Here is a 19,736-nt window from a genome sequence, read left to right on the forward strand (position 1 = left end):
TAGTTATGGCATTTCGCCTGTGATTAATGGCATTGTTTTCTTTTGGGAAAACACTGGATAACCCTCTTTTCCACATAACATCTCCTGCTGGATCAGATTTTTGTTCTCTGTTGTTCTTTGGAAATGTTTATAGCTTTGAAATCTTTTCCATAGGGAATTCTTTAAAAATTTTTTTTTTCAATGTTTGTTTATTTTTGACAGAGAGAGAGATGGAGCATGAGCAGGGGAGGGGCAGAGAGAGAGGGAGACACAGAATCCGAAGCAGGCCCCGGGGTCTGAGCTGTCAGCACAGAGCACAGAGCCTGACGCGGGGCTCGAACCCACAAACCCTGAGATCATGACCTGAGCCAAAGTTGGACGCTCAACCTACTCAGCCACCCAGGCACCCTTCCATAGGGAATTCGACTAGAACTAAGAGAAAAAAAGAAATGCATGGGGATTGAGTAATTGGATTGTCCTAGAATGGACCTTATGTACCTCTAACTTCTTGGGGGCTAGAGAATATTTGACACACGTTGTTGATGTGCAAATCAGAACTGGTTGTTCCACACGCTGCCCAATCCCATTCCCTGTCCTGGCACCTGGTAAATGAGAAATAGCCTATGCAAAGTATTTGTCACACAGAGTCACTTAGAAGGCAAATGAGAAACTCAGGAAACTCACATAAATGCTAATTTGCAGGAACTTCTAACTCACCTTAGCCTCTTTGGATTGACGTTAAACTTAGTGATTCTGTGTCCAGGTATGTCTTGTTAGGGGCGATGGAATCCCAAAACGCAGAGATAGTGGTTTTGGGTTTTGAATGTGTTTTACAGGCCAAGCAGGTGGGCAGATGATTGCCTTGCTAGAAGAATTCACTCACCATTTGGGGGGGATGTTAAGTCTAAACGTGGGATGGGAAATTTCTTTTAAGGAGTATATTTTCTTGGAATGTTTTGGAATGCTGTACTTTCTGCTGTGATTACATGAGGGGAAACATGGATCATCTCAAATTTAATTCTCCTCATGCCTATTTCATAACCAGTCTTCTAAGTATATGTGCAACTTCCCCTGTGAATCCAGGCATGCGTAGAAGACTTATTTTGGAACATTGTAACATACTCGCTTAAATAAGGTGCTCAAGCAGTTGTCGTCCATTAACCCATTGTATCTTATTTCAAGATGCAAACATAGTTGTGATTGTTGTGATCCATGTTGGCCACTGAAGATATGTCTTATTTTGTGAAGTTAGTGGAATTTTCCTGACGTGAATCCCTTAAGTTAGTGAAGAGTTTAGGACTTCCTACGCTCAAAACTATGTTCTTTAAAAACAAGGTATACATAGTTAGGAGGTGATCTCTGTGTGTTGACTTAGATTATCTCCTACGTTTCTTGGTATTCACCTAATCTGCTTCTAGATGATTCATGACCTGAGGGGACCCTCAGGGCTGAGAGCCCTGATTCATCTTCCCAGCTATGAATTCAGTGCGGTACCTGGCACACAGTAGTCACTCAATAAATGCTGGTGGACCTGAATGAAACTGTATCATAGCCATTCTTCTGGGTTTCAGAGGCCCTTGTGGGAGTCACGGTTCCACATTGGTTCACTTTCTAAGAACCTGTGTGGGCGTGTGGAGAGGAGGTTGGCAGAAATCTGCCCAAGAGCTGGCAGTCAGTCTCCCAGCACACCTGTAATGTTTGTTCCTTCCGTGCCGGCCATTCTGTGATTCCAGTGACCCCTTTCTTATCTTGGGCTGAGCTGGCCATGTTCTCTTGAATTGAATCTAAACTCCAGATTCAACGTGAGGATTTAAGCTGCTCAGCCACTAGAGAAATGATTCCCAAGAGCGGTTTTCTTCAGCTGAGCCCTCCCTCTGGAAAACTCTTAGCTGGTCAAGGTTCCCAAGCCCAGCACAGAAGGGAGACAGTTGACTGGGAATCCTAATTTTTAGGTACACCAATTCAGCCTGATGACATTAGGTAATGTTACCGCCACTGCTGTTGTTTTTGCCATCTTGGATAAAGACATTTGGGTTGAAGACTGTTTCCTCTTGGCTCTGGACCGTCCCCAGGGTAGGCTAGGAGGACAAGACAGGTGAGGAGGAGAGACAAGTCCCGACTAATGTAATCCTACAAGTGAAAACTGATCTTTTTTTGTTTTTTATTCCTCTCATTGCTTCACCTCCACCCTAGACCTCTTCCAGGATTTCCAGAAGCACAGCATGACCTGGGCAGATCTTCTAGCGAATGTTCCCTGTGGCTTTTATTCTAGTGGCCGGTAAAGCCAGATAAATCCCAGATTTTAAAAAATATGCAAACCAGAGCATTGGAAGAAGACAATACGGCTTTCTCCTCTCAGCAAAGAGGTCAAGGAAAGCACTTGTTCAGGCAAGAGCATTAAGGGTAGTTGATAAAGGAAAACAGTTGTCTGAAGGAAAGATGAAGCTTCAGAGGGTTTGAAGGTTTGGAAGTCTTCGAAGGAGAGAGAGAACCAAACGTTACCTTTAGCGAACACACACTCATTCTTCAGATCTTACCATCAACACTATTCTTCTGTGAGAACGTCCCTCAGTCCCTGGGCTGGGCTGGCTGCCCCACATCTCGTACTTTGCTGTGATAACGCACAGATATTATGTAGTTTTATATTTATATGTGAATTAGCAAGTATGAAATTTTATAATCTACATACACTTGTATATATGATATTACATACGTGTATCTTTATCTCTCGTGCAGCCTGATTTACAAGCACTTTACAGAAAGTGATCTTGTTCATCTTATTCTGGCCTTCTTTTCGTATATGTTTAAGATATTAAATGGAGGAATAAATGCTGAGGTTTAAGATCAGAGAAATCACCAAGGTGAGGGGTGAGAGAAAGGGGTCATATCGGGAATGTAGTAGGAAAAAAAACCAGGGCTGGCTGGCAGTGAGAGAGAGATAAGAAGGATAGATAAATGAAAGAAACAAGTTCCCAGATTCCTAGGATCGTGGTTGAGAGCCCAGCGCTTAACCCAGTGCATCAGTCTCCTGTCGGGGAATTGGTGGCTTAACTTTACTGGCGACTGGGGACCTTCCTACCTCTCTACAGAGTTCTTCCTTCCGGTTTTATGTAACTTCTGCTTATGGATTTTGGGCTTGTCCTCCAGAGTCAGCTGATTCGTAAGTTATTTTAAAGCCCGTTAGGTTGTGCTCGCTTCGGCAGCACGTATACTAAAAGCCCGTTAGGTTGATGGCCAACCGGTAGCGGAAGTTGGTGTTTTGTTTTATTTTTTTCTTCCATCAGAGGTGTGATATCTTGGATAGTGTCAAAACTGCTGATTCTAGAAATGAAATTCTAGGTAGGTTAATGAGAGTGTATGAGTAAAAATGCCCTGAGAACTAAAATCAGTATTCTCCCAGTTTGGGGTATAAATGACTGTAAAGTCTTTTATGGATATTTGTAAGGGAGGCCTTGTTACCACCTACTGAAGTGAGCAAAAGCCATTCAGTAAATTATTTCTTTAAAAACTGAACTGCTTATGCAGGAGGTGGGTTACTTTCCCTTCTAGAACCTTGGCTCTCAGCAAAACGTGTAGAACATTAGTTCCACCTGAGACAAGATTTATTTTTAAGTTTGTGAATCCGTAAAAAGATTGCCTATATTTACTGTGTAAATTAAGCGAGTCTTAAGAAAACGTGGAAATGAAAGGAAGCCAGAATTAAAAAGAACAATTCAGTCGGCATAGCCATTCCATTGTCTAAGCGGGATTAGTCTCCAAAAAATGCGTGATGAAAAGCAAGTGTATTTCAAATTGTTTAATTTAGAAGGAAACTGATTTTGACAACAGAAACACAATGGTCAAGAATAGTGTTTTAACGAGCCTTAGAAAGTATGCTAACATAGCTTTCAAAAACTCAATTCCCCTATGATGGATAACTTCATTGCACACACTTGGCCATTAGATCACAAGGGTCAGAGGCTTTGTATATATTACTGGTTACAAAGGCAAAGATCTCTCAACTCGCCTCTTAGCGAGGGAATTTATAAAGCACCTCTGTTACAGACCATTTAAAGTACTCCAGAAGAAAGTTCTCGATGTAGCTTAGGCTTCCGAAGCTGGATCAGTGTGAGCCTACAATGAACACGAGAACTGTATCACACAGCCTGCCACGCTTTTATTTCTCCCGTTTTTATGTGCAAAGCAAGTGGTACTTTGTCATTCTTAGTAATAGATTATAAGGTTGAAGAGTATGTGAAAAGAGACCAAACGTTGGTAGACTGTGGTGACGTTTTTGGCTTTTCCTTGCTGGATAGTAGAGTTAAGGTGCACTCTCGCCTGCCTTCTTACTTGCTTTCTAGCATTCCTCATTTTATGACACACAGATCTTAAGGTGTTATTCTGGATTCAAAATTAAATCTTCAGGGGCGCCTGGGTGGCTCAGTCGGTTTAAGCGTCCGACTTCGGCTCGGGTCATGATCTCGCGGTTTGTGAGTTCGAGCCCCGCGTCGGGCTCTGTGCTGACAGCTCGGAGCCTGGAGCTTGCTTTGGATTCTGTGTCTCCCTCTCTCTCTGCCCCTCCCCTGCTCACGCTCTGTCTCTGTCTCTCAATAATAAATAAGCTTGAAAAAAATTTTTTTTAATTAAATCTTCAGCATCGTGCATTTTTTATGGCTATTTAATAGCATCACAATATACAACTCCATGATATATTCATTTTTTTTTCCCCAGAAAGAACTGTGTGTGAATCTGCAGTTTGTTTGTGTTACATAACAGATTATAGGCAGTGACTACACATAATTTAAAAGTTCCAGGGTGCCTGCGTGGCTCAGTCGGTTAAGCATCCAACTCTTGATTTCGGTTCAGGTCATGATCTCATGGTGATGAGATCGAGCCCCATGTAAAGCTCTATTCTGAGCATGGAGCCTGCTTAAGATTCTCTCTGCCCCTCTCCCCCACTGGCACAAGCATGCTTTCATAAATGAATGAGTGAACGAATGAATGGATGGGTGGATGAATAATCCAATCCTGTTCATATGCTTTAACCATTCTTTGGCAAGCTCCTATGTGGAAACGATTAAATATTCCCCATATCTTCTCTGGGATGCTTTCCTTGCTGATAGAACCCACAGGGATCCGTGTAAATAACCTGGCCCTGAAATTCGGATTCCTGCTCCCATCATCTCCGTAGATGCCTGGCCCTTTGGGGTTGAACAGTTAATAGACACAGAGCACTTGGTAACATATTTGGTAGTAGGCCCAACTGTAATCCTAATGCCGTGCAGAAGGGAGAAAACTTTAGGTTTAAAATTGTGGGTTGCATACACGCTGTACTCTGCTTCTAGACTGATAATTGTTTGGATTTGTATGAAGGTTTTAATCCTTAAAAAATTTTTTTTTTCGTGAAGTGTAGTTGACATACAATGTTGGATTAGTTTCGGGAATAGTTGTCTATTTAAAAATAACACGGAGGGTGCCTTTGGCAGAACTGAAACTTGTGCTCTAACCAAGAGATTAGAGGTTAGAAGGCTGATGGTAAGGCATTCCGTGCACTCTATTAATACTGCCACCATTTCTAATAACGCAGCTCTATCCAAATGCTCTCTTGGCCGTAAGCATTCTGTCACTGACCGCACTGTGTTGTTTCAGAGCGCTGTGATTCTGAAGAGGACGTAGCAAGCTCTGAAAGATGAACACAACCGTTGCTTCCATTAAACCAAGTGCTGTATACTTAATCTTACATATATTGCAAGCGTTTTTATTGAAACGGCACTTCGACTTTTCAGGTGTGCATGCGCTGAAATTTAATACATTCTGAATCTCAGGCACTCATAACCTGAAAACTAATACATTCTGGCCTGAAATAACTTGCGATTCGACGTGAGCGACAGCACAACACTGTCGGTGACCGCGATCCATCCTATACGAGGGGGCTCTGGGCCCCGTTTCCCCACAGTCCTCCGAACGGTAACAACTGGGCGAGAACAGAGGCCAACGGGGTTACGCCCCAGATGTACTGGGTTTCCTGCTATTGGTAGAGAATCACTACCTAACAGACAAAACCTTTAGAGTGTGAAGATTATTCTGTTCCTCTCCCTTTGCATAACCAGATGAAGGTCTACCAGACTTCTCTACTAAATACTTTACGAGCTACGTCTCGTGCCCTGTCAACCAGATCTTAACCCTTGCTCCGGGCAGCTCAGATCACTTCCGTGACATCGTATGGTAAATTGAAATGACATGTTGTTAGACGGCTCTGTGGAGGTGGTTTTTGACCTCCTTCAATAAAAGAGCAGCAGTGTGGGAGTCGAGCCTTTTTTGGGAAAAGGTAACTTCTTGGTCGGCAGGAGATTTCTCACTGACCAACCTTAATTAACTCTGATGTCACATGAAAAGGAGCTGTGCACGGGTACAGGTCACTGGGAGGGTAGGCTCCTGATGGTAGTGCAGTGACAGGCCTAATGATAAATGAAGGCTCCCTGTTAAACCATGACCCTCCGAGAAGCCAGCGTTAAGTAAAAAGCTCGGAGAGGAACGCTGAAGACGTGCCCCCTCATAAACACTGATAGTAGGAATGTCGGTGTTACGAGAGTACGTCTCTCTTGGTAAACATCTTAAACCATGCAGAATTCTTTCTTTTAAATAACTTTTGTAAAAGGAAAATGAAGGCAGCCAGTGACTCACGCGTGGGTACAGTGAAGACTGTCCGAGTTCTGATTATTTTAGACATCGGCCACACCAGAGGCTACTAGTGTGTCCTCTGTGCCTCGCGCTGCAAAAACTATTTATGAATTTTGTTGGCGGACAGTTAAAACACAAATGGTAAGGCAGCTTTAAAACACACCGTGGCAGAATTATTCAAGCGGACATATCTATGGGTTATGTGCCAACACTAACTGCTGAAATTAACATTTAAATAATTTCATAATCTCTTCCCTTATTTTTTTTCCACTGAATTCAAGGCACAAATGCCATGTAAATGACGATTTAAAACTTTCTGCTAAAGCATGGGGATCAGACACTCGACATTTAGAGTCTAAAGATTTGGGGGTTACTTCGAATAGTAAAATCTCTAAAGCCAGAAGCCAGTGAATTCTTTTTTGTGGATCTGTGTGGTAAAATCGTGAGCTTAACATCACGTAAGACGTAAAGGACAATAGCCAACCCCTGGGATTAGCAGCTTTCTACAAATTAAACGTATGGTTGTTGGACAGCAGCTACTTCAACATTCAGACCTCTGTAGACCCCGAGATCCATCACATGATTACTCTAATGTAAAATATCCTGTATTTGTCCATCCAAAAGTTGCAAATAATCTTATCAACATAAGGGATTAGTCAGCAGTAAGTCAGCAGGAGCTCCGTGCCATTGCCAAATACATGTCGGCTTCTAAATCCCAGCCAAAAAGAGCTCTCCCTATGTCTAAAACAATGAAGGAAACAATTCAAACACTCACCCCCCACCCGGACCTTTTACACAGCTACACCCGCTTCCCCCCCCATACCTAAAACAACGTTGACCTTTTCACAGAGAGAGGTGTATGCATCCGAGTCAGGAGGTGTGTATGTGTGCATGTATTTAGGTTAACATCCTTTTTTTCTTTTGGAGTTTCCTTGACCTAACGCCAGTTGTTTGGGGGGGGAAAACTAACATTTTGAAAATTAACATTTGGCTAACCGTGGACTCAAGCTATGCCGCTGCTGCGCAGATCCCCATGGCTTTCCTGTCTTCCATGTGGTCCGTTGGTAGATGGAATATGAACCCCTGGGCCTTTCTCCATCATGCTGGAAATGAAACATGCGTTATATGTATAAATACATTTATAATGCCCTCGTGCTGCCAGCTTTGCAGGTGGTGGGGTCTTCACTTAAGACTGTCGTTCTCGGGGCGCCTGGGTGGCTCAGTCGGTTGAGCGACCGACTTCGGCTCAGGTCACGATCTCGCAGTCCGTGAGTTCGAGCCCCGCGTCGGGCTCTGTGCTGACCACTCGGAGCCTGGAGCCTGCTTCCGATTCTGTGTCTCCCTCTCTCTCTGCCCCTCCCAGACTCATGCATTGTCTCTCTCTGTCTCAGAAATAAATAAACATTAAAAAAAAAAAAAAAGACTGTCGTTCTCATGGTGCACTCGCTTATAATGTACCCTTTATGTTACCTGATCAATACTTTAATAAAGGCACAACACAGAGGTTGAGACTAAGGTTCAGCTTCTTTTTTCTTTTTTATTAAGCACTAGAGCCCCGCAGGAATTAGATCCCAATCAAAAACTTTGGTAGTTTCTAGAAATTTGGTTCATCTGCAGTTGCATTCATAACCTTTCTCCCACCCTTGCCTCCAGCCAGAAAGACTCTATAAAACTTAGTCTATGAGACTTACGCTTTTAATAAAGTGCATCTTGGGGAAAGAATATCTTCCTTTATTATGAATTATGCTTAACTAACCTCATACAACCTTGCTAAAGGCTCATGGTCTTAAAATCAAATTTTGGAAACATGATACTTGGGGATTTATACTTAGATAAAGAGGTCATTTATCATGTAGGATTGTGTACTGTTGAAAACATGCAAAATCAAAGACAGATGCATCTCATTTGAAATAAATCTGATCTACAAAGCTTTGCATTAAAAAAGTAAATTAGAATTCAATTTTAATATGAAAGGAAACACCGCTAGGTTTCTACAGAGAGCTCTAACAACAGTTTTCAATGTGACTCAGTTTGTTACAATTCCAATTTAAATGGTTACAATTCAAAATACGCCATTAGAAGTGACTTAACATCGAATCAAATTAAAAAGGTTGTAATTCGGGGGAACAGTGAGGTTTTTTTTGCAATATGTTTGTAAAACTTCTAACACATAAAGAGTGACGTTACTGAGCATGAAGGAAAAAATCAGCCTTCTGCAGCTTTAAGCTGGAAAAATAGCATAAAATCTAATAGTGATAGAGAAGTATGTAGCAACGAAGTTCAAAATAGCTCCATATTCCGTGTCTTCAACTTACCTGATTACTTTAGCCATAAGATCTTATTCTATTTTATTAATTTTATTTTCTTTATTTTTTTATTTTATTAATTTAATTTAATCTTGCCGTGTTATTTTACTTTAGGCTTCATGCCCAGCCCGGAGCCCATAAATGGGGGTTGAGCCACTCAGGCTCCCCATAAGTTCTTTGTTTAAAAAAAAAAAAAAGTTTTGAGATAAAATTCACTTACCATGAAACTCACCATTTTAAATCGCATAATTTGGTGTGGTTTTAAAAAATGCTTGTTTGTCTATTTATTTATTTATTTATTTATTTATTTATTTATTTATTTAGAGAAAGAGGGAGAATGTGGGAGAGGCAGAGAGAGAGGGAAAGCGAGAACCCCAAGCAGGCCCCATGCTGTCAGCCCTACGTGGGGCTTGATCCCACGAACTGTGAGATCCTATAATTCGGTGTTTTTTTTTTAACGTATTGAGTATTGAGCAACCATCGCCGTAGCAGGATTCTGGCACAGAGGGTCGGGACACCGAGACTCTGCTCTCCAGGAAGCAACTCGATCTGTGCCGGGACTGCTCCGTTGGGTTCGTAGCCGAAGACCCGACGAGCTGAATGCCACGCAGCGTAGTTTTTTTTATACGTTTTCTCTTTCGCTGTCTGCCATGTTTGGTAACACAGAAACATGCAGTCTGATAAAAAGTGGTCTCGTGTTACGAGGTCATGAGGGATGTTATCACGTACGCGTGGAGTCAGGTTGCCTTGAGGTTGTTTTTGTTTTTGTTTATTTTCGATCCTTAGGGAGAGGACCCTACCACACCACCGCTATCTAATTTTAGAACATTTTCACCACCCCAGGAGGAAGCCCCATACTCTCCGTTTTCTTCTTCCCCTGCCCCTAGCCACCACTAATGTATTTTCTGTGGATTTGCCTACGCTAGACATTTCAGACAAATGGAAGCATACGGTGTGTGGCCATTTATGACAGGCTGCTTTCACTTAGCAGTGGTGTTTTTGCTTTGGGTTCTCAAATGAGAGACACTTCTTTTCTCACAGTCTGGAAGCTGGAAGTCCAAATCTGAGGTATCGACAGCTTTGGTTTCTCCTGAGGCCTTTCTCCGTGGCTTGTAGACGGCCGGCTTCTCCCTATGTTCTAATACGGCCTTTTCCTTTCTTGTGCACCTGCATGATCTTTTCAAGGGCCATCTAGGTTGTAGTGTGTATAGAAGTACTTCATTCCTCATGAGTATTTTTGACGTGATTTCTAACTCGTACATGGGTATCAGTGACTGTAATCTCCAGATCATAGAACTTTTAGGCTGGAAGGAATTCTGAAATTCTCAGGCCACCCCCCTCTGTTGGCAGATGAGGCACCTGAGGCTTACGTGATATGCCCGTGGCTGCCACAGAGCCAGTTAGTACCTAAGCTGGAGAGATCAATGATGCTAAACAAAAACTGGAAAAATCTGGATGTTTCATGATTTCTATCAGAATAAGGCCCCTAAGTCCGTATACACCTACTGGTTTTAAGTTTTTTATTTAAGTAAACCATACACCCAGTGTGGGGCTTCAACTCACGACCCCGAGATCCAGAGTCACATGCTCTTCTCGCTGAACCAGCCAGGTACCCCCCACAGTAGTTTTTTAACGCTATTACACCACGACGCTTGACAGCTTATTCTAATAAAGGAGCATGTGATAAACCCATTTCCACGGTCTGCATTGTTTTTTGTTTTGTTATTTAAATGATGATTTTCCTGACAGAACTGGATCTCTTCGCCTCTCATGATTACAGTAGTCCCCCCATATGTCTGGGTTTGCTTTCCACGGTTTCAGCCGCCTGTGGCCTAGAAGCACTCATCATCTTTCTGATGTACGGGGCAGACGGTCATTAATAGCCTGCGTCACTGACCTCGCTTCACCTCATCACGTGGCCATTGTGTCATCTCACATCATCAGAAGGAGAACGGTGGGTGCTAGTACGATATGATACCTTGCGAGAAAGACCACACCCGCGTGACGTTTATTACAGTGTATTCTAATAATTGGCCTGTTTTATTATTCTTGTTCATCTCTTACTGTGCCAACCTTAAGGACTGAGCTGAATCACGGGTGTGTATGCGTGGGAAAAAACATAGTATATGTAGGGTTTGGTGCTGTTGTGGTTTCGGGCATCCACTGGGGGTCTTGGTCCCTTGCGGATAAGGTGAGACTGCTGTATGTTGTAGTTGAGGTGGACAGAAACAGTAGTTGACAGACCACTTAATTCACTGAGGGGACCATAATTTGTTTAAACCAGGTTTCTGGGCCACCGTGGCCAACGGTGGGCAGTTCGGGTCCCCGTCTGAGCTTCACACGGGGAGAATCCTTGTTAAATTCTAGCACTCCCCTTTTGGAAATAAAGTATCCTGGGGATCTGTTTCCAACTGGGCAGTGTGATTCTGAGCCATCACTGAGAAGAGCCAGCTGATTTTCACTTGCTGTGACAATGGATATGGGATAGGTACATATTTATATCTTTTTTTTTTTTTTTTTTTACGTTTATTTATTTATTTGGAGGGAGAGGCGGAAGGAGAGAGCATCCCGAGCAGGCTCCGCGCTCGGTGCGGAGCTTGACGTGGGGCTCAAATTCATGAACCATGAGATCTTGACAAGAGTCAGACGCTTAACCAACGGAGCCCCCCACGAAGCGCCCCCGTATTTATATATCTTGATATACATCCCTAGTGAAATGGAGAAAGGGCCGACCTACAGTAGAGACTCAAAGGATGTTAGTCAAATCTTCACTACTCAAGTAGGTGTATGGGCGTTAAATTGCTTTAAAAAATGTTTTCAGGCCTAATGTGTTTTCCAAGCATTTGAGGAATAAATATTTCACTTTCCTTTTCCCTGTTAGTTTTCCTGTTAAGCTATAGTCTTGGCACGTCCGTTAATCTTTATGAGATTCTGGTTTCCTATTCACTGAAGAATGATGGGATACTCAGAGTGTCCAGTTCCTTGGAGATCTTTTCCTCCTACTCCTCCTTCTCCTTTCCTTTGTTTTAATCAACTACTTTTATTTAGCTTCCTCATTCCGAGTGCAAAATTCATTGATGTCGGGGGAGGCTAATTATATAGCAAACTATTTTTCTTAGCATTTTCCCCCCTAAACTTTCCAAGAACCCTATCGTTTTCTGTGTCTTATTTAACTGCTCAGTTGTGTTGCTTTCTTTCAGTGGGACGATGGGATGGGAAGTGCTGAGGAGAGTGTGTGGATGGCGTATTCGGGTTGTTTTGTTTTTTTTTTTTAATTTTTTTTTCATTTTAGAGCAAGAGGGAGTTGGGGAGAGGGGCAGAGGTGGGGGGTGGGGGGAGAGAGAGAATTTCTCCAAGCAGGCTCCATGCTCAGTGCAGAGCCCGACACAGGTCTCGATCCAACGACCCTGGGATCATGACCTGAGCCAAAATCTAGAGTTGGACGCTCAACTGACTGAGCCTCCAGGTGCCCCTGGATGGCAGGTTCTTTAAGGGCCCCTTCTCTGTATAGCACTTCCCTCAGCTGTGATTTGGGTGGGTCTTTGAGGTCCAAGCTTCCTTCTGATGAATGTCAGGAGTGCTGTTTTTTGGGGGGCGCTGATAAAGATTCATATGATTTGGAAACCAAAGTGGTAGGCAGTGGGGTTCACCTCATGTCACGAAAAGGGAGGCTTTCCCCTGGCCTCTCCTGGGTGAGAAAGCTCATCATCTCCACGTCAGCCATAGAGATATTTCCACGTACTGCCAGAATTTTCTGCAGGAGTCTTCGCTGGATTTTTTCCAGCACATGAACAACTGCTTAATTAAATCTCCGGAATTCCGTGCCATAAAGAAGGGCAGCAGGTATCCTGGCCCGGACGTTTTTCAGGATAGGTGTTATCAGTTGCTGACTGTGGCTTGAGAAAAACTTAGTGTTCCCACGGATCACTGGTTTTGAGCTACATGTTGCCTCAGGAAACTCCTAAAGATAAAGTACAAAGTGCTTCCCTAGGTACCTGAATGGGTTGACGTGTTCTGTGGGGTTATTGGATAGACCGATTGCATCCATATGAAACCTTGATTTTAACTTAAATTAGTTCATATGGAGCCATTTTTTCCTAGTAGCAATCTGATACCAGGACCTATGGTGTATAAAAGTTGCTTTTACAACATCAATATATATCACCAGCAAACACCGGAAATGTAGATTAAGTTCACGTAATGTCTCTGCAATTACATCTCAACATAATACTCGGTGACACAAGTCGGGGAGAGCAAGTCTGCGAGATGGCAGCGATTGGGTATCTGCCCCATGTCAGGCAGCACCCACCACTTAGATGACACAGCACTGAAACCACACGCCATGCCTGCAAGGTAGGTCATGGGTTTTCCGGTTTTACACACGAGGATACTAAGGAGCAACAGTACAGAATGCCAAGACCATGCACTTAGTAAGTGGAGAACTTAAGCTTCAAATGCAGGCCTTTTAACTAAGTCTAGTTTTCTTTGCGATAATAGGACCCACGAGTAACGCTAGAGAGCACTGCTAGCCTTAACCGTGGAGTTTGACCTGTGTATCTCATCTCCCTGATCTGTGATCTGACATGAAAACCTAGAAGATTGTTCGGCTCAGCCATCTATCTTGAACTCCACCGCGTGAGCCTATTTCTTAAGTGAAAAAATATTTTTAAGATTGGCTCCAAGATTGGCTCCAATTTTCCTCCAAGAATATCCATTCTCCACCCCCCTAACCCTTATCCCTGCTAATCCTGGGCCCCGATGTCCTGCTTTTACCAGGCATCTGCAGCTGCCTCCACTGGGGGGGGGGGGGGGGGGGAGAGTAGGAGGCAGGAGAGATCCTTCTTGATATTTATTGTGATGAGTCAGTGCCCAACGCCGCTTCAGGAGAGGATCACCCTCCAATAACACGAATGGTTCCAAGGATCATGGGACTGGAGATGTCAGAAATGGAGTCAGATACCCAAGGTCATCTAGCCCAGTCTCTCGGTTTGCAGATAAGAGAACTGAGGTCTGGAGAGAGAGGTGGCTTGGCTTAGTGGCACACAGAGTCCCTCAGGTGGATGCTATTATCGTGTTGTATGGAGATGTGTAGATGTCCAGGCACTTTTGTGTGGCTTATTTCATTGTCTCACAACATTCCCCATGAAGTATGCTTGTCGAATGTCACGTAGAGGTGAATAGTTCCTTTTTTCTGTTCCATTATAGAGGGAACTTGGAGATTATGTAAGACAAACCAAGGGCTTCTAAAACCGATTTTGGTCTATAATTGGTTTTCCAAATGAGGAAACTCGTTCAGAAAGAGAAATGACTCACCCAAAATATCATGACCTTACTAATCACTGAAGTATGTCTATAACCCAGGAAGTGTGTATACTTTGTATTTGAGAAAAAAAAAAGATCAGCCAGGCCTGTACGACCAGATTATCCACCAGGGTGGAAGTTCAGTTTTGAAGGACACTGACATTTAATCCTGAGAGTTTTTGATGCTACTTTATATTCTTAATGTGGCTGCATTTAGAAACGTGCATGTATCTATTAATGTTCTAAATTTAATGGTTTTAGGATATTACTTAAATCATCTGGTATAATAGGGCATATATGTGAATGAGGCTAGGACTGGAAAAAAATTGTGAGTTAAAAGAATTTAATATGACATGTACCCTTTTGCACGGGCAAGCAAGGTAAAGGTTCGAAGTGATCTTCGTGGAAAGATAGGACTTAAGGAAAATGAGAAGGCAATTTGTGAATAATACATTTCCAAAATTTGTTTTCCAGGATCTAGTTCAGGTTCGAAATTAAAAGGTCCTGAACTGAGTTTAAAAGGCTCCCAGCACATCATGCAAGCAGGCCAGACACTGTATCTCAAATGTAGGTAAGTGGCTGTGTTGGTTCCGGGATACCCTGGTTGCCTTTCCTAATGCAAAAATCATTCCCTGGCGGAGTAGAAACGTGGCCTCTCAGAGAACAAAGGTGGGGACTTCAGTGGTCTCTTGTGATCTGCAAAGTGCGAGCTGTATGCTGCAGCTTCATAAGGAGAGATTCACTCGGTCAAGGAGAGACACGGAAGGGATGCCCCTAGCCTTTTTTTTTTTTTTTTTTTTTTTTTTTTTGCATTTTGCTTCCAAGTTGTTTAAAAGCTTTCTAAACGCCAAGTTGTGTCTCTGTCCAGAAGATGACCACCTTTCAAGGCCCTCAGAACAGCGCTTCCTAACGAAATGGATGCTTGGGACCTGGCCCCAGCCCTCACTGTGTTGTGTTTCCTTATCTGTGATTGCAGAGGGGAAGCAGCCCATTCATGGTCTTTGCCTGAAACAGTGAGAAAGGAAAGCAAAAGGCTGAGCATAACTAAATCTGCCTGTGGAAGGAATGATAAACAGTTCTGCAGTACTTTGACCTTGAACATGGCTCAAGCAAACCACACTGGCTTCTATAGCTGCAAATATCTATCTACACCCACTTCAAAGAAGAAGAAAACAGAATCTACAATCTATATATTTATTAATGGTAAGATCTCCGTTTTCTACATTCTGTTTGCCGTGAGATATAAATTCACCCTGGTCCCTTGGAAAGTGGGCATTCCTAGTGGTGAAGGACATGAACCAGGAAAGAGATTCTGCCCCCAGAAACTGGTGGAATGCATTTTCAGTGCATTTCTTGAGTGTCCGCTTCAATCACAATCCTCAAGGCCCGGTAGTCAATGATGTGCTCCCTGCAAGGAGGGACTCTTGTCTAGTTCGTTCACCGCCGTATCCATAGCACCGAGAGTAAATGGGTGGCCCATCGCACAGTTGGATCAATAAATGAGCGACAAGATTTTAGTTCAATTAAGAGCAAAATAGAATGTAAGATTTTTTTTGTCCTTTAACACAACTGTATTCTCTTACATGTCAGAATTGTAAAATACTGTTCTTTCTACTAAATTACAAAGGTAATGTTGCTAATGTCCCTTGAATGTTACAAAATTGGTTCCAGTTGATGATGTTGAATTATTTCGTGTTCATCGAGCAAGTATTGTAATGACAGTAGGAGCGGGCGTGTATCATTCCGTAGTAGAATATGGGCAAGAGGGAAAAATGAATTGTTTTCCAGTTATAATTTTTATGGCACTGTTTTTCACTCCTTGGAGAACGAACAAACCAAGTGATACTCACAGGCGGGAAATGCAAAATCCTTAAAGAAATATACGTTGACGGTAGAAACGGGTCCCCAAGAAAGAATGAGGAAAATGGCCCATCATTTTGTTCTTCCTTGCTTAGTTCCAACCAATTTCCAAAACTTGTTGGGTGGGATTTAAAGCAACAACAACAACAAACCCCCAAGGCTCTAGAGAACGCAAAGCAAAATTAGTTGGCATCTGGCACAAAATCAAGTTAAAAAAACCGAACAAGCAACCATTGCTGTCGATAGTCTAAATATACATGGTGGGTCTGCCTTCTGGTGAGTCCTTGCATTGGAGTGAGTTTGGGCAGGATTCTTTTTTTTTTTTTTTTTTAAGCTTTGAAATGAGACAACTAGACCGTGTTTTACCGAGCATAACATGTGATCGCCCAGATTCAGAACTAGTTTTAGGAGACAGTAGAACAGTTGTGTGATACAGTCAGTAACATCTTTCTAGCTTTGATCAGCCTGATTGAGACTCAGCTGCTTCTCTGCTCCTGTTTTTACATGTTGCACTTTTCCAAGGGGGTAGATAACAACTTACTAGCAGTTTGCCATCACAGGAATGGAGCAAATGTACTTCAAAGTAAGAGGGGGGGAGTAGGTCTGGGATCTTGGCTTGGGGAAGTCAGCCCACTTCCCACAGGAGGGACGTGAGGGTGGCAGGCAGGAAATGCTGGAGTGGGGAGCGGCGCAGAGTAGGGCCGGAGACTTCCAGAGAGGTACCTTTGCAGCCCATGGAAAAAGCAGACACAACCTTTGATAGTGGTGCAAAAAAGTCACGGACCCGGCCACCCGTTCTCTTTTTCTAGTTCCACATAGTATGTTATGTTCTTTCTGGCACTCGTGGAGGAAAGAAAACGCTTTTATTCCCATCTCTCCAGAGGAATGGGAGAAGATTCATTCGTACTAAAATTCTCCTAAGAAACTTTTTCTCCTGTGGGTTTATCAGAATCCGACTTGCAAATCGGATACTCAGATGGGTAAAAAACAACCCCAAAAACATCTGTCTTATTTTTTTCCGAAAAAATAACATTCAGCTCTTTTCACTTTTACCTCCTACACGCCTATTAAACTGTACTCTGAATAGTAACACCAGTTTTGTGGTCTTTCCTGATAGTGACGTTGATCTCGTAACACACTTCATTGAAGTCCAAGGTAGCTGCGATATAGTTTACGAAGCAATTGTAACTTTTCCAAATCGTGTAACATTTTACGCGTTTCCTATTTTCATTTGTTTTTTCAATTCCTTTGAAAAAATGCAGTCGTATGCTTCCGTGTTAATGGAATACATACTCCGTTGCAGGTTTAATTTCTTTCGGGGGCACGAAACCTACCTCTGATGAGTCAGAATTGTCTCTGGGATTAAGAAAACTCCAACCAGTTCCTGATACACGGCTGTGATTACTCACTAGTCGTTCACTGGTTGTCACTTATTTATTATTGTTGAATGTTTACTTCAGAGCACATTATTCTGTCTGGAGGACTTCTCTCCTGAGAAGCATCTGCAGATGTATATTGGCATTTGATTTTGGTTTTCTCTAAAGACGAGAAACGGTGTGAGACACATCTTTTGAGAGAGACTTAGGTTTGTGGTCCGATGGGGTGCCAAGGAAAAGAACCGGGGCCGTGTAGCTTTGTCCGTGGAAAGCCAGCATGTGAATTATAACCCAAACCATTATGTAGGCATTGTTGATTCCCTGCTGTGTAACCGGCAGTCTTCCCCCTTCCCAACTGGGCACCGATTCGCACACCACATCTCGTACGTGGTGTACAGGAAGATCAACATTGTCACTTTGGCATTACAGCTTGTTCAGATCCCCCAAGCCTCTGACATAATACGTTACATCAATTTAATTATTGGAGTAATTAACTTTAAGTACTTTAATTACTGAATGGTCTGGTAAATTACAATTTCCTTTAACGTAATAACTCCTTACGTTTATATTTTCTTTGCGTTTAAACCGATGGGTTTGTTTGCGTCGTGCCATTTTGTTCTTGCCACCACCCCTCGAAGCATTCCTTTTCGTTTTCCAAGCGAAGGACCTGAGACCCACTTCACGTTGAGGCTACGTGGGGAGTGACCAGAAGAGTATTAGCAGCAGAGTAAGGAAGTCAGGTTTTTCCCTTCCGAGTCTCCCTGTGGTGGGAGAACATCCAGAGAGGGCAAGACAGAGGCGGGGAGACCCGGGAGGGGGTTGTTGAGTGCACTGAGGCAGGAGAGCTGGTGGTCCCAGGTCGCTTTGGCAGCCACGGGGAAGTGGAGGAGTCGGTGGGTTGGAGGGATTCAGTTGACCTTGGTGGGTGGTTGGGTCGTGGCAGGTGAGGAAGAGCAGTCAGAGACCTTCGGATTTCCGGAGGGGACCTGGGCACCTCGTTCCCGAACCCATACTCAGGGAGAGCTTTGTCTCACTAAATGACACCGATGCAAAGACAGTCATCCTCCTCTCCCGATACACCCTGGGCTTGGGCTTGATAAAATGACTGCTGAGTGGGAGTAGTTGAAAGACACTATATGCCTTTTAAAAAATTGTTCCCGCAAAATGAATGGATTCCACCCCCGCCCCCCCCCCACCCAGACTCCCCGCATAGTTATAGCTACGAAATTCTGGGTCACAAAGAAAAGCAAATTGTAAAGCGCTCCTTCAATGCTTTGCTACTTGCAAACTAAGATTTCTAGATGACTAGTAATGTAAGGGCTACTTAGGTGGTGTTCACCCCCCCTTTGCAGAGAGGAAGGAATGCATTTGCACGGCTTTTCTGCCGCGGGTATACACAAGAAATTGGCTCCAGCTCAGCCTTTCCTAAAAGGAGGATTTCATTGAAACTCTTACGGTAATATGTGAGTTGGGGCCATAAAGTAAGAAAATGGAGCAGAAGTTTTTAATGGCATCTCCGAAGTATTTAATATTTTGTCAGCGTCTCCGGTTTAGTTAGGAAGACCTTGAACTTAGCATGATGAGTTCCCCACACAGTGAAGTCAGCCCGGATTCCTCCTCTCTCCACGACCGAGCCTTTCCGGGCTATTTAAGAATAATGTCCTCTGTTGAAAAACTATAATGGAAAAGGGGGAAAAAATGGATATGCGTGTGTTACCTGCTGGGTGAATATCTCCTACCTCTTCCCTGTAGAAGAAACTCATCTTTTTTTTATCCTGCTTCTCTTTACCTGATTGCTTTTCTCTCGGAGACTATGAAAGCAAAGTGGAGAATTTTCGTAACAGATTTTTTTTCTCCATTGGTTCTCTCCTAGGTGTAAAACTCATGAGACGTGCATAGCAGCTTAATTTCAGGTAAAAAAAAAAAAAAAAAGATCAGACACGCTGGGTACATCACTGAAAAGTAGCAGAGGTTCTAATGACTCTGATATTCTGGGAGAGATGGGACACCTGGCTGGCTCATTCAGTGGAGCATGTGACTCTCGCTCTTGGGGCCGTGAGTTCGAACCCCATGTTGGGCACAGAAATTACTTAAAAGCATTTTCCAGATACTCTGGGAGAGAATGATCATCACGCCTTCACGGAAAATGAGAAGAAGCTCTACCTGGCTATGGGACGCCCAGCAAATAAAAATACTAATGGCACAGACATTCTGAGAAGGGTCCAATTACTTGTTTTTTTATTTTTTAAGTGTT

The 19,736-nt window shown here is 43.2% G+C and overlaps 1 protein-coding gene across 2 annotated transcripts in view; it reads left to right on the forward strand.

Annotated features, from left to right (window-relative positions):
- The window catches only part of FLT1 (fms related receptor tyrosine kinase 1), a 176,479-nt gene that overhangs the window by 12,980 nt on the left and 143,763 nt on the right, over nt 1-19,736 (forward strand). For both annotated transcript variants that reach the window (XM_078443807.2, XM_060637463.3), the window contains exons 3-4: nt 14,721-14,817; nt 15,223-15,449. In XM_078443807.2, the coding sequence (XP_078299933.2) occupies nt 14,721-14,817; nt 15,223-15,449 (324 nt within the window). The remainder of the gene's footprint in view (nt 1-14,720; nt 14,818-15,222; nt 15,450-19,736) is intronic.

Source organism: Panthera onca, chromosome A1 (assembly GCF_046562875.1).
Source record: "Panthera onca isolate mPanOnc1 chromosome A1, mPanOnc1 haplotype 2, whole genome shotgun sequence".
NCBI lineage: Eukaryota > Metazoa > Chordata > Mammalia > Carnivora > Felidae > Panthera > Panthera onca.